Source organism: Corvus moneduloides, chromosome Z, assembly GCF_009650955.1.
Source record: "Corvus moneduloides isolate bCorMon1 chromosome Z, bCorMon1.pri, whole genome shotgun sequence".
NCBI lineage: Eukaryota > Metazoa > Chordata > Aves > Passeriformes > Corvidae > Corvus > Corvus moneduloides.
This window is the reverse complement of record NC_045511.1, coordinates 59,528,868-59,543,883: the sequence shown is the minus strand read 5'-3', so window position 1 is coordinate 59,543,883 and position 15,016 is coordinate 59,528,868. Positions and strand designations below refer to the sequence as shown.

Below are 15,016 nucleotides of genomic sequence, written 5' to 3'. Positions count from 1 at the left end.
TCTGTTTATTTTTTTAAAAGATTTATTTTATATCAAAACATTTAGCAAGGAACTCTGAGGACAAAGTAAGCTATATTGCAAGGAATATTCTGCCCATCTTCTCCTTCACAGACTGTAAGTGTTCAGGTGGGCTTCGAGGCCCAGGTTTCTGCAGTTAATGTCATTTTATTTACAGGTTTCCAAACACCCCTCTCCTTTTATAAAAAATTATTATTTTTTAATTATTAATATTTTTATATTTTTTGGCAACTTTTGATATCTGAAATAAGAAATGGGAGAAAAGGCATGTTGCCTTGGGGCCTGGAATGACTAGATATACAGCTAATTGTTTTGGCTACTTTTTAAAAACATCTCTCAGGGGCTGAAAAGCTGATCCCACCAGCAGGCAGATAACCAAATTAATTTGTCAAAGGCTTGATCTGTGCCTCCCAGAGTCTTTGCATCTTACAGGGCTTGGAAGCTGCATTCTCTCTTCTAGGCGCTGTCGTTAGTTGAATGCTGCCATTTTTACAATTTCAAACCCTGCCATGTTGCACCGAGGAACTGCAGCTGCTGCTTGTTGGGGTACTGAGTAAAGCATGCTCCTGTGATGGCCCCCAGAGACAGATGCACAGCACAGCTTATTGAAACAGATGGGGTGAGGGAGGTATGCTTCATTGACAAAGCACATTTGTCTAAATACAGGAAGAATGAAAACACAGCACTTACCACTGATACATAATCTTAAATCCAGTGAAGTTTGGAATGGGGGAGATGAATGCTGTGCTTGCCACAGTGTAATACACGAAGACATAAAAAAACCCTTCTTCATTCGTCCTCGATTTTTGAGTACATTTGCCTCTTAAAAAATCCACAGAAAGCAGCCAGGCTGCTCATATGAGCAAGCTGAGAGATAAAGCAGGGCATTTAAATAACTATGAACTCATTCTAGCTACACCCTTTGCCACCATGTAGCAGAAGAACTATGCAGAGCCCTCACAATGATGTGCAGACATTGCCCACAGAGCTTCTTATTTTTGAAACCTGGAACAGACATCCATTTTCTTGTATGCTTCTGAATCTTTCACTTAAGACTATGACAACTTTCATAGGCACTAGAGGCTAAGCTCTGTGAGATGTGGGCATAATCATCCTTATATTGGTGTGGAAACTAAGGACATATGGCATGGTAGTTTTAATAGGAGCCAGAGGTAGAACTTGGAAATATATTCTGCTCTCCCACCCTTATTTGGTTCTTCAGCGTCTATTATTCTGCCATGAAGTGAGAGCAACTCCATGCGGTATTAGTTAAGATCAATGAAGAGAAGCAGGTAAACCTTTCTTCTCTCATGTGGTATATTCTGGTTTGGGAACAAAGAGCATTTAGACTCATGGAAACTGTCCCTCTCACGCTTTTTCCTCTAAGGCAAGGGAGAATTTTCATCTTTGTAACAAGATGCTTTATGGACAGTGTTGTTTTTGGGCATGTGTTTCTTCTTCTCTGGGTTGGTGGAGGCTCGTTGCTCTGTTATTGCTGATAAAACCTGGTTGTGTTAAATGCTGGACTAGAACAGGTGAGGAGATGCAGCTTAAATCAATCTGAAACAACATGTTAGAGCATGATCCTAAATTAAAGACTAAGAAAAGCCTTATTTTCCTATATTGCTTTTTTAGTTTCTCCAGTCCCACACCTGATAACATAAACCTTCACACCTGGACTGAGATTTATCATTAGTGGGGCTTATTGGAAATTCTGTTCTTTCACTGTTTGAGTGAGAGGATTAGAATTTCTTGAGACACAGGCTCAGTCAGGTCATAGTAGCAGGACTTTGATCAGATGTGTGTCAGAACAGTATGCTACATCTTGCAGTTAAGGGGAGGCTAAATGGATGGCTTCATCCACAAGAACTGTAGGATTTTGTGCTGGGTGTCTTTCCCTGCAGCTATTGTTACTGTCTTGGGGTGGGAGAGTAAGGATATGAATACTTAAAAGGACTTGTTAGCCTGTTAGATTTAACACATCCCTATCAGGAACAACAACTGCACAACAATAGGCAGACAAAAAGCCATTGTCCCAGTTAGATATTGTAGTCATACCTAACTAAACATATTTTCACTCTTCTGCTCATATCACTCCTGTACAAACTGTCATCTTAAATATTGTTGAGCAATTTGAATGGCAAAATAGCATCTTTTCAATAGGAAAATTATCAGCAATGGTCTAGGTCTCAGGATAGCAAAGCGACCATAAAGCTAGCTCAACAAGCCAGCTGAGAATTTCCCTGGAGAATTTTCCCAGCTCTTGGCATAGGGGACATCTCATGGATATGGCCAGGAGGCAGGGAGGAAAGGGGTGTGAACTGTAGCATAATCCTTGGGGCTACTGTTAAAACAGCCCCAAGGTTCCCCTTAATTGGTTTGCGGGCTGAACTGGCTCCTAACCAGCTGCTGGGGTGTGAGAACTACAAATATGGCAGAGGTACTTTTCTTTCCTCCCCTTCCCAGCTGCAGAAAGCACAGTTTAGCCTGGGTGCACAAGTGAGCCTCCCAGCTTATTCTTTCAGTGAAACTTCTGTGTTGTGTCGTGTCAGTGGATTCTATCTCAGCCCTGGGACAGCTACCAACCAAACAAGCCAAGTATCTTATTTCCTTAACTTACACCTCTTGATAAGTGAGCGCACATATGCATACATACATACGTACGTACACACAAAATTCTAATGTGGACTTTCCACAGCAAAATGGAAAAAAACAGCAGGAGAAATAAGACAGCTTAATATTTTATAATTGACTTATCTATTCTATGGATATGTTAATTAGGGATGAAAAAGAAACAAGTTATTTTGCCACAAACAAAGAGAGAAATCACACCAGACCTAGAGTTTTCAACACTCTTCTCCCTGATAGTGTTTTATGTAATCATCTTTTACTACTTTCTGGAGGGCTATTTATGATATCAACTTTGAGAAAATTTTTTTTTTCACAGGCTCTACCTTTTGCAAGAGAATAAATCTAGACCAGCACTAGGATTTTGTACAGATATGTGAGATACTTAAAAATAACTTGTCTCCCCAATAGCAAGTCCACTCTTCATCCAATCAACGTTTGTGGGACAGGTAACTTAAAACCAGCTCCACTTAGCAGAAAGCCTACCAATGTGTTTTGCTGCATACACAGATACCTGTCGGCCAGAATTTCAACCATGTCATAGGATGGAATGCCACAGCCAGAAAACCCAGTTTTACCATCCGCACAATGCTACAATCAGAGTGATTGCCCAGTTTTCTAAGGTCCTCTCTATCCTGTATCAATTGCCATCTTGCTGTGAAAAAATCATCTGTATCTAGAAGTTATGCCTTAGCTCAGCCAAGAATTGGAGACCAAAAAGTGGAACTTAACATATGCGGTACCAGACATATGTGTATATAGACAGCACTAAGCACACTAGTATGAAAAAAAGAGCGTCATGGGTCATTACAACTGCAGACCATGTCAGAGAGCAGAACTTCAAATTACCTGACTTAACAGAAGTTAGTACAGAATGATAGTAGAATCGTGGAATTGTTGATGTTTGAAAGGCCTCTAAAATAATTGAGTCCAGCCATTGACCTGGCACTGCCAGTCCACCGCTATACCATATCCCTAAGTTACATGTCTATGGGTCTTTTAAATACCTTCAGGGATGGTGATTTAACCACTTTGCTGGGCAGCCTCTGCCACTGCTTGGCAACCCTTTTCATAAAGAAATTTTTCCTAATATCCACTCTAAAAGTCTGCTGGTACAAACTGAGACTTTTTTCCTCACCTCCTACATCTTGTTATTTGTGAAAAGAGATTGATCCCCACCTCGCTACAGCCTCCTTTCAGGTAGCTGTAGAGAGTGCAAAGGTCTCCTTCTACTTTCTGTCCTTTATTTTGTGTTGCTTTTTCTACAGGTTTTACTGAAAAGATGAGGAAAATAAGAAAAATACACAGGGACTGTTTTGATTTGCTAAATTTTTCTGGCTTAAGGTAATCTTGCCTGAACACAACCTAAGACAAATCTGCCTAAAGTTTGTCTCACTACAAGTTCTCCATAAACTCCCACCTACCTCCACTTCATAGCTTTGACCCAGCAGAGGCCCTGCTGTTTATGCTACATCCTAACACAGAGCTGGAGAAAGATTATGAAACAGGGAATCTATCCAGGAACAAAATTGCATTTTTTTTTTCCATCTTCCAGAGGTAAATAAAAAGTCAAGACCATTTGACAATGGGAAATGGGATTCAAAGCAAAAATAGAAGCCCATATTTTGTCAGATATCCAAGTTTTTTTTTCTGGTGAGAGGTTTTCACAAGAGTTATAACCCCTTTTGGTGGGGTTACATCACCATTTGATCTAAACCCCCACAGTAAGACTACATCTGCTACTAAGCTGTGTTGTAAATGTCTTTAATTTTTATATTTCATCTGAAGGGAGTTGTTAAAGTAGGTTTACAGGGTGCTGGATCTTTGAATAAAAGACATCAGGACTGAAGCAAAGCTCTGCATGACACTTAATTTTCACTCTAATAAGCCCTCCTAAAACATTACAAGATTTTGGTTTTCCCTGAACTTGCTTTCCCTTCCTGCATGATTACTTTTTTTTAAAATTTTTTCTCCCTCATTTTTTTAAGGACGCATTTTAGGAGAATGTTTTTATTTTTTGCCCAGATGACACCACTTCTCTTTTCACCCTAACCCAGATGTTCTCCTCTCTCTGAGCAAATCTCTCTGAAGTCCTTTTTCAAAGCCATTGCTTTTATTTAGTTTTTTGTTGGTTTTCTTTCTTTCTTTTGTTTTTAATAACTGTTCGTCTGGACTCTCTGGGGCCTTTAGTTTGACTTTTGTCCGTGAGGGTAGGAAGGAATCCTCCAATACCTCTGTGCTCAGATTTTAAGGTTCCTTTGGAAGTGTTCTCCAAGACATTAAAAAGTTCTTTCCTGGCTGAGCATAACTAAGTGTGGGACCCTTCTTGATCACCTGGAGGGGTCATTGTAGAGCAAACATGAAGTATTATCTTTCCCAGTCCAAAGTAATTTCATTGGCTCTTTTTGCCCTGTATAACAGACAAGAGAAAAAATGTGGAGTCCAGGCTTTTGGCATGGCAACTCAGAGCTGAGAATATTTCCACACAGCCATCAAACCTGGCTGGTTTGGTTTTCATTTGAGGGTCTTGTTTTCATTTTGGAGAACAAAACAAATGATTTCGGATTGTGGACCTAGGTCATACAGCAAAAAAATGAAAAAAAAGAGAAAAATCTGCCTTCCTAAAGAAAAGAAAAAGAAGGAATAATATCAGTATTTAGAACCCAACAAATAGAACATGGAAAACCAAGCACTCTATCTGCAATGTGACATTCATCTGAAGAATGAATGATATTGTCAAAATGCAGGGAGATTCTGCAGCAGTTAAATAAAGGGAATTACATGTTTGCATCCCTTTGGAGAAGTGGGTTTGAAAAGAATTCAAGTATGCAAGAACAACATGGGTTGTGTTCAACAGGCAGGCCTGAACCCAGAATTTGGTGTTGTAATTCAAGATAGGGCTCCTGGATTACGTGACGCGTAGCAACTACCAGCTAGATGTGATGAGAAATATTTTTCTCTGTTTTTAATCAAGAAACTGTAACAAGGTTTCTAAAGGAATATCATTAGCACTATTATTACAGTTGCAAAAAAAGGTATTGAAACCAAGCACTCAAAAGTCAGTGAATTTCATAAACAGATTTTTTTTTTCAAGACTTATACAACCATATTCTGTATCTATTTTTGATTCGCAATTTCATTGTGAAACATATGTTTTAATGGATTATATCTGTCATTAGTGCACACCATAAATACAATAGTAATCGTCAGATTCATAGCTAGCACTCATGCAGAGCTGTACATAATCACAATTCTCTACAAACGTACTTGCCTCATGCTCAGAGTTCAAGTGGTAATTCTTGAATAAAGAACAGAGAGATCAGACTTGTGTAACACTCAAAACCATCTGTGCTCCTGGAGCTCCAGAGTGCAGACAAATGCCTGACTAGCTACTCCAAAGTACTTCTTGTCTGGACTATTTTTCTATGCTGGTATATTTATGCTTTCATTAAAATCAACAAGAATAGCTGAAGCCTAATGTGTGCACCAGTCCCTAAAAAGGCAGGGGCTTACTGCCCATTTCTCAGTAAATAGAGTCTGTAGAGATACAACATTAATTTTATTTCTAGCATAGATATAATCTGCTTAGATTCAAGCTATTCTCTTTCATGCCGTCCTTTTAATATGTTTGGATATACACCCTTCCCCTGCTTCAGAAAACTTCTGAAAACCCACCTTTCTGTGAGGCATGCCAGGTGCTGGACTACTCCCGCACTGTGGGTGTCCTTAAATTATTTTGTTTGTAATGAGTTGTGCCTTCAGGGCCTTATCTTGAATTCCTTGCACACCCAACATTCACTGAAGTTGATGGAGGTACAAAAGGCAGGCCTATAGATTGTGCTGGGATCTACTGAGCTTTCTCCTAATTATGCCTCCTGTGTGGGCTCTGCTGTCTTTTCCAAGTGAGGTGCGGCTCCTCTTCCAGAGTTCAGCACCCTCTTTCCTCTCACTCCTCCCTCTCCCCCTCCTCCCCCCCCCTTTTTTTTTTTGTATGGCATTTGTCTAAGTAAGATGTTGCATGTGCTACTGTCATGGACACATCTGCCTCCTGAATACAGTAGGCACTAATGTTTGTTTCTCCAACCACACTACTATCCAAGATGCTGAAAAACTCTCATTCCATCCACTTACCACCCTCTGAAAAAAATCACTGCTTCAATGTTTGTGGTACATGTAATATATTATGGTCTTAGTCTTTCATATCTATCCTTATTAAAAACAGACTTAGCAAAGTTAATTAGGGGTAATTTGCATTCAAGCTATTCATTATTTACTTAGCTTTGAACTGCAAACTTTAGGAATGCCATTTGTTCATTAAAATTCCCAATCTTTGCCCACTTTCCCTTTGATAGCACAGTGGTTAAAGAAATTTGTGCTTAGCTGCTGACTAACGATTCTCTGCACACTTCAGAGATGGCTGGAGGCCATTATTTCAGGATTAGAAAATAGTTAATATTGAATGCCATGAAGTTAAATTTGTGTTCATTTACTTATTATGTTGGAAATCAGATGTTCATTCTGTGTGAATTTCCCAGCAATACCCTCAGCCAAGCTTTGTAAACTCCAAAAAAAAAAAAAAAAAAAAAGAGTAAACAATAATGAGAAGGTGAGGAGGTTTGAAAGAGGGTTAAAAAGGGGAATTAAACAGGTCTGTGAAAAAGAAATCATTGCTTTCCTCCTCCCCCCACAAGTCTTCCTTAATTCTCACAGTTATCACCCCTGTTAGCCACTTTTAATAGCATAAGGGAAAATTATCTGCTTTTTATTGTTAACCACTAATCTGAACAATTGCACGCCTGTAATTTCTCAGAAATTCTTGCTGTGTAGTGCTAACAGATACTGTGAGTTGAAAAAAGATGCAATGACATTTGTCTTGAAAACAGGAGAGAAGGATCCGTTTCTTAGTCACTCAGTGGGGATTGTTTGTCAAGTACCTCTTTAGTAACTTGGCTATGCCTGTCTAAAATGCAGGAATGATCCTTCCACGGAAAGAACCATATAGTCTAGAAAAGTAACCTCTGCAGAGGGCTGCAAGGCTGGCCAGATGCTGCTGTGCTCTGTGGGCTGGGACAAATAATCTAGAACAAGTTTGGACAGTTAGCGCTTACTCAGGGATTGCTGTTTGACAATGCCTCTGTTTGATTTTCTTCTTCCAATGCAACCTAAAAGTGATTAGATCTTCTAACACTCCCTCCCCCTTCCCTCTACCTCTTGAACTACTGAGCAAATAAGGAAAGAAAATTAAAGAATAAAAAATGTAAGCAGTGATAGGGTGAGATCAATAAACTGTGGATTGCTAGCACTGAGTAAGCTTGACTAATCTTCTGCATATTGCATGTTGAGTTAACTTGCAAGAGAAATATGTTCCCTCTTATTGTCCTGTGTCTCATTGTGGGAAAGGAAGCAGGGACTGCAAATTAAAATACCCTTGATTTAGATTCTGTAGGGAATGCCCAGGAGTTCTTCCTATATTGCCACATGCTAGGAATTGAACTGTCTACACCCTTACAATGTAGTGAGAATATTTGATTATTGTTTTCAGCCTGTGACTTCTTTTGTGCTATTCACCCCCACCACCTCCAACAAAATGGTCACTAAGGATGCTCTTCTGAGTAGCATCGGCACAGGACTCTGCTGTTTCAGAGGCAGAACAGACTCTGCTGTTTCTTCTACAGGGCAGAAGGTGAAAGGTGCCTGAATAGTAACCCAAGTAATACTATACAACATGCTGGCATAAGACTTCTGGGGAGTTCCTGAGCTGAAATACACTGCACTGAGGATTATTCATTGGGTACATATGGGGCTAAGAGGAGCTCAGACAGAAGTGGGCAACTAATGAAAAATAATTATGTTTATCGACATATTTGCATTACATGAGTTTTACACAAATAATGAGAAGTCTCTGAATCACCAGTCCAGGGAACGTACTACTCTTAGGATGGCTTCTTTTCTTCCACCATTAAAAATTTTACTTGGGCTAATGCTGGTGATCATCACTTTCCCCAAATCATGGAACAAGGTAGTAAGGTTGGAGGTCTCTTCAGTCCCAGGGGAACCTATAAAAGAAGTTAAGAGCAAGAATTAAAAGAAAAATGCCTGACAGGTTATTAATTTTATGTTCAGGTAGTAAGTTTATATATTTGACTACCAGAGTGACAATGGATCTAAGTTTGTGATGCACCAGGCCCACAGGCGAAAGCAAATAAAGTTTAAGCAACAGAAGAAAACTCACAGGAATAGACTATTTAGCATACATGTGGAGTTGTAGTTCTCATTCTAGTGCATACAAAGCTAGAAAGGTCCTTTTCTTCTGATGTACAGGTATGACAGTGAAGGAAGTGAGAAATACCACAGACTTCAGTGTAATTACTCAGATGGGAACCTATGTTTACAGTCCCACTTGGAAGGATCAAATTAGTAAATTGGAATTTCCCATCTACAGGAATTGTAGACCGCACACTATATATATGGTGCTGATAGTCAGTTATGAAATAGGCTGTACTTTTTCCTGCTTTCTGAAAGGAGGAAATTATGCTTGAAGACAGAAAACTCATTCAAACTCTGCTTGTAAGGCCATTTTCAGCAAATGGTGTCTACTTACACTTTATTTCTAAGCTCTCTCATGTCAAAAATCACCAGTTTGTCACAAAGGGGAACTGTAAAGGGCAGCTGAAGAAATTAAAAAATCTGTGTGCTGGATTTACTTATGTTTGCATAAGAATAGGCTACTTTTTAATCTCTTGAGCTTCCAAAGGAAATACTTGTGAGGGTCAAAAGAGAGTAATTTAATTACCTCAGAGATTCACAAGAAATTAGGCTTCAGTGATGCCTAGGATTGGTTAAATTAATAGGGAATATGCTTCAGTCAGAATGTTTGACAGTTATGCAATGAATTTCTGGTGCCAGTGCATTTCCAATAGCTTCAGTAGGGTCAAGATTTAGCTCATGTTAGCTGTGAACCCAAGATGATTATTGAATGTGTTGATTCAGGCTACTGTTAGTGTCCTAGAAGAGGACAGCATACCGAGGCCAATTCCATCTGCCAGTGTATAGGGAGCTACAATTCCAAACCAGTCAAATGGAAACAATATAAAATAATGAATATAGTAACATTTGATTGAGCATTGGGATTTTTTTAATTTAATTTTTTGGGGATTTTGGTGTTTGGTTTGAAGATTTTCTTTGGGTTTTTGTGGTGTTATGAGTTTTTATTGTTATTATTATTTTAAAAATTGCTTCACAGCAATTTTTAATGTCCTGGGAAGTATAATGTTCAAAAGGAAGACCATGGTAAAAAATTAAAAGAAAAGGCCGTGTAAAAGCCTGAGAAATACACAAATTCTGATCTCTGAGGACAAAGCATACGTAGTGCTATGAAACAAGTTTTCTATGGATTTACTCCAACATAATGTGAACCAAAGTATAACCATTTGTTTTATCATAAGCCTAAAACCAGATCACTTTACTTTGACACCTAGTTTTGGCTGCAACTGCACATGCATGTAGCCACACACATGCACTCACATTCTCTTCAACAGCCTTTCAGCCGTGCCACAGAGCAGTATGGTCTCTCTTGGATAAGCTGTGTTAAATTAAAATTAAACATCTCCAAGCTTTGTGCTCAGTCTCCCCTTGTGAATGTTCTGCTGTGGGTGTGCAGGGGGTTAATATCACAAATGTTCCACAGGAGGTTAGTGGGATTCAGTTTCAGCTAACATTTATTTTGCCAGCTCCTGTTCACTTTCATCTCTGCTCATGAACACTATTATCTTGTTTGTAATAATATATATAGATCACTGCAGCTGCGCTCTGCAAAATTCTTCCATTTTTTGAACTTTGCAAAAAATAAAATTAAAAAAAATTTCTTGAACTGTTTTAGCATTACTGACCCACCTTCCTAGGCTGGTCTCTCATACAAATTGTAAGCAAAACTTTCATTAAGAGTGGACTATCATGTTTCTGGTATAATCTCACAGCCAATGTAGTTTTTGTCTTTTCACTCAAGTATAATTGTCAACTGTTTTTTTTTTTTAAAAGGAGTAGGTTACTTCAGCTTCTCTGCTTTTTGTCTGGTCCTATTGTTAGTTTCCTGTTGCAGGCATTACCTTTGACACACGTATGACGTGCAGCAGGTCATCACACTGTGCCTGAACTGTTCTGTCACTTGCTCAGGAGATTGCCAGCAAAAATATTGGTATCTATAGTCTTACATAGCACTTTTCCTATCTTGCAAACCTACAGCTTCAGGTCCTGGAATCACTGGTGTTAATAACTGACAAACACTGGAAGGGCTATAAGAGTGTTTGACATGTTCTTTCACAAACTTACAGGAGCATGCTAAGTGGCATGTTTTTCCATAGACGTGATGTAAACTCAGTAATATTTGTACTTTAAAATCCAAACAGCCTAAAGAAGGAAATGGGTGTTTTTGAACAACCTGTGCAGTATAGATACATTGAAAAGCAAATGGAAGACTGTAAAGATGCAGGACCAGACTTGAATTTACACCAAAATTTTGAGCAGAAAAGACTCTTGTCTATGTTTTCTATGGTCTGATCCCATGGCTTCTCCCTAGAAAGACACACAAAGCAAACTCTTAGCTGTAAGTTCTTAATGTTTACCTATCTTCCTATTACTACAGTCCAGTTTACAATGGAACTATTATGCCAGAAACTGAATGGTGTGATACAATAATTGACTTCCTTATCAGTTTCAGTCTTTCTCCTCTTCAAGAAACAGAAGTCATTGAATGACTAGGTCATAACTCTATTCTGCTTTTCTCATTTTGAGACAGAAAAGGCAGACTAACTTTCAAAGCCCCTACTCTGGGCTTTCAAAAAGGCAAAGCATAAAAGAAAGAATAGAAAAGGAAACAAAAAGGAAATGAAATGGAGATTTAAGTGGTTAGGCCTTGTGCTCAGCAGTCCTCAAGATCAAACTCACTCCTCTCCATGCAGCAGCTGGTATCAATGATCTTGCATTGTTCAAACAAGTTCCAGCATTTAGGGAGCTGGGATACTGCCTTCTACTGCACTTCTGTAGAGGCCGCCTCTCTGGTTGCAACTGAAGTGTGCCTTTGAGAAGCAGCTTTGCATTACTTTGATGAAACCAGATATCACCTATCCTTGAGGTTTAAAAAAAGGTAGTAAGGGGAAAGAGACAGTAATCTCTCTTAGGCCTCTGCTGCTATCACTCTCCCTTTATATTTCATTTAGAGCACAACGTGAACAAAGGAGTGTTAGACATGCACAGTGTAATGAAAATCCATGACTTGACCATGCATTCATAATTATTTTATAAATAAATGGCTTCTAGAGAGCCACATCTGTCTCTTCCCACAGAGTGCATGTCTTTCATTAATGTATTACAGGCTGAATGAAGCCAGCCTGAATGCTTTGCTTGCATCTTCCTCTTCCTCTCCATCATTGTTCATGGATAGGTTTTTGTGGTTCGGAGAGAGCTGCATGCCCCACACGTCTCTGCAGGACTGATGGCTCGTCAATAACATTAGCCAGCATTATGGGCTGCATTGGTGTAGAACAGAATCAATATGGCCAAGTAAAAAGTCTAATCAGTTGACATGACCATCTTCAGCAGAGCTTATGTTACAAGAAATGAGTTTTCTTAAGGAATCAGCATCAGCACTGGTTATTCACCCCACACCAAGAACACTTGACAAAGATTTATTGTTTCTTGTTTTGTTAGCTCTGCCACTTAAGCTGGTAATAGTGAAATAATAATTCAGATGAATATTCAAAAGAATAATAAAGACTGGACTCTGCAAACACTGCCCACATTTTCCTGAGAAGCTGAAAAGAGTCTCTGCACATTTTGCAATGTGGAAGGGAAGTAGTGTCACTAGGAAATAAGATTAGTTTAGGGGCTCGGATACAGGGATACATGCCCTTTGTCTGACTGGGTTGCCTTTGGTTTTCTCACCCCCTTTTTTTTTACTGAAGGGACAGGTTCAGCTCTCACTTTTACTTGTACAAATTGAAGTCATTTAACTGAAAATATGATTTTTCCAGGTTTCTATCAGCGTAAGTGAAAGCAGACTTTGGCAGTCATGCCTATGGCAATGTACATATCTTAAAACAAGTTTCTCACTGATGCATAGCTTCATCTATGTGGTAATTATGGAGCTGTTTTACAATCAACTCCCTTTCTCTTCCTGCTCACCCCTCTGCATGCAGATTCACCCATAACACGAGACCAACAGGGGTGCAGCTATCAGATATTTCACTTTTATGAACTCTGCTGATCATCTGTTCTCATTTGTCCAGTCATCTGAGGGAAACCCTGTTCAATCAAGTGAAGGTAAAGCATTAGTGAAATCATTAGTGCAGCATGGGCAGGTTAATAGGCCCATGCCTGAGCCATTTTTTTGCAGGCAACCTCCCGCCTACATCAGAGATACTTCAGCAGCGTTATTTCCTAACAGGTAAAAGAAAGTAATTGCATTTTGGAGGCAAATAGCTTGTTTGTGAATGGGCAAATGGACATGTTAACTACTCCCATCCCACTTTGTTAGAATGAAATAGCTAGGAAATTCTCATTAAAAAAAAAAAATTTAAAAAATCTTGAAACAGGTTAAGTGCCTGTTCAAATTAAATACATAATTAGAGGAAGTTAAAAGACCAATCCCATAGAGGCCTTTGCAGACTGGACATGAGGACAGGAACAGAAAATTTGATTAAGGCTTTTCTGCCACTGGTAGGAAAGTCTTGATGCTTACTGACCAGTCTGTGCTACTTACACACTTATGCCAGTTTGGTGTGACAAATCTGTTTACCTACTGGGCAGTGGTACACCTTCACTCTCAGGGTTACTTGTGCACTCAATACTGTCACTGGCAGTGAGCGGTCACCCTGCCAAATTTCATCTAATTTTATCCCTCCAAGGCACATACAGAGACATACATACTCTCTACTGATTTCATCACAGGGGGAACATTGTTCTGGGTTTTTAATATTAGAATAGTAACTATGGATTTCGGTCAGAATGGTAACTATGGGTTTCAGTCAAAATGGAGGCCTACAGCAATGAGCACAGATAATACAAGTTCTTCATCCCCAGGAGTCAGTGTCAAGTGCACATCAATATCGAACTAGTTTCTCAGTTGCAGAATTCACCGTCAAGTTTCCAGTAATGTTGATTGTCGAATATAAGACCCAGCAAAAAAAGCTATGTGGGAAAAATTAGCCCAGGATCTGTGTGTTTTGTGACTGTCTTTTTTGTTGCTGCATGAAGAAAACTAAGGAGCTTTTTAACCAATTTAGATTCTGAACATAAAGTTGGTTAGGTTTTCCTCTCTTTTTTTTTTTTTAAATGGGAATCCTGCTGCAGAATATTAATACTGTAAGTTTAATTTAAACGGTTTATTAAAGTAAAAAAAAAAGAGGAAGAGTCAATTTTTTTAAGATTCTACCATTTATAGTGATTCAACGGAATATTCTACTCTCAGAGCCCCAGGATCTTGGTATGTAACATCCTCATTTGTGTTAATGGAAACTTTACCTCTTTGAATTCATGAGGACTGATAAGTTTCACCAGGCACACAGGCTCTGTATAAATAAGCAGCACACAGCAAACATACTCTTTTAAAAGGATTATCACTTTGACAGCTATTCAGTTGGGGTGGCTTTTTCAGTCCCCTGGAATTCCCAGCTTGCCCTCTTAACTACACAGAAGGTAAATCTGTATAATACTTCACAGCTGCCTTTACTGGGACCTGACACTGAGCTTACTGGATGTGCTTTCCTGGTACAAAGCACCTCGTCAAGTTTCCTGCTCTGGATGCAGTGAACACAGCTGATGAGCTGTCTTATTAAAAGTTATGAGGAAAGGATGTTCACTCCATTACTTTCTGAACTACTGGATACACACAGTGAAGCTGCAGAGCCAGTCAGTCCCTCAGAGTCATTCCTTCACATAGAGGCTGCATTCTAACATTTAATATCACATTGCTCCTGTGGTGGCCACCATCAGATTTTAATTTTTTGTTTTGTCTTGTTTTGTTTGTGCTGGCATTTTTTGTTCTGATAGCCTTACCATGATATTCCCTCATCACAGCAGACCAAAATTGAGCCTTGCTGTCCTGTTGGCACTAAGCACACTGACAAACCTCCCAAGAGTTTTAAGCTGGGACTCGGTCATCCCTCTGCCTGTAGGGATTGGATCAGGGCCAGGATCCAGACCTCCCTGCACCCTGCCTACTTCAAAAGGAAAGGGCAGGGCACTGTCATGCTTGTTGGGGAGCCAATCCCTGAGAGCTAGAGGGAGGATAACACACAAGGGGCTGCACACAAGAGGGTTGTTGAGATACAGGTGGTCAAGGACACCAAAGGTGGGTATACTGCAAGGAAAGCTG

At 39.4% G+C, this 15,016-nt stretch overlaps 1 protein-coding gene across 1 annotated transcript in view; it reads right to left on the bottom strand.

Annotated features, from left to right (window-relative positions):
- Positions 1-7,168: 7,168 nt before the first annotated feature.
- The window catches only part of BNC2 (basonuclin 2), a 350,521-nt gene continuing 342,673 nt past the window's right edge, over positions 7,169-15,016 (bottom strand). The window contains exon 7 of the mRNA XM_032097398.1: positions 7,169-8,702. Within this exon, the coding sequence (XP_031953289.1) occupies positions 8,687-8,702 (16 nt within the window). The 3' untranslated portion in view covers positions 7,169-8,686. The remainder of the gene's footprint in view (positions 8,703-15,016) is intronic.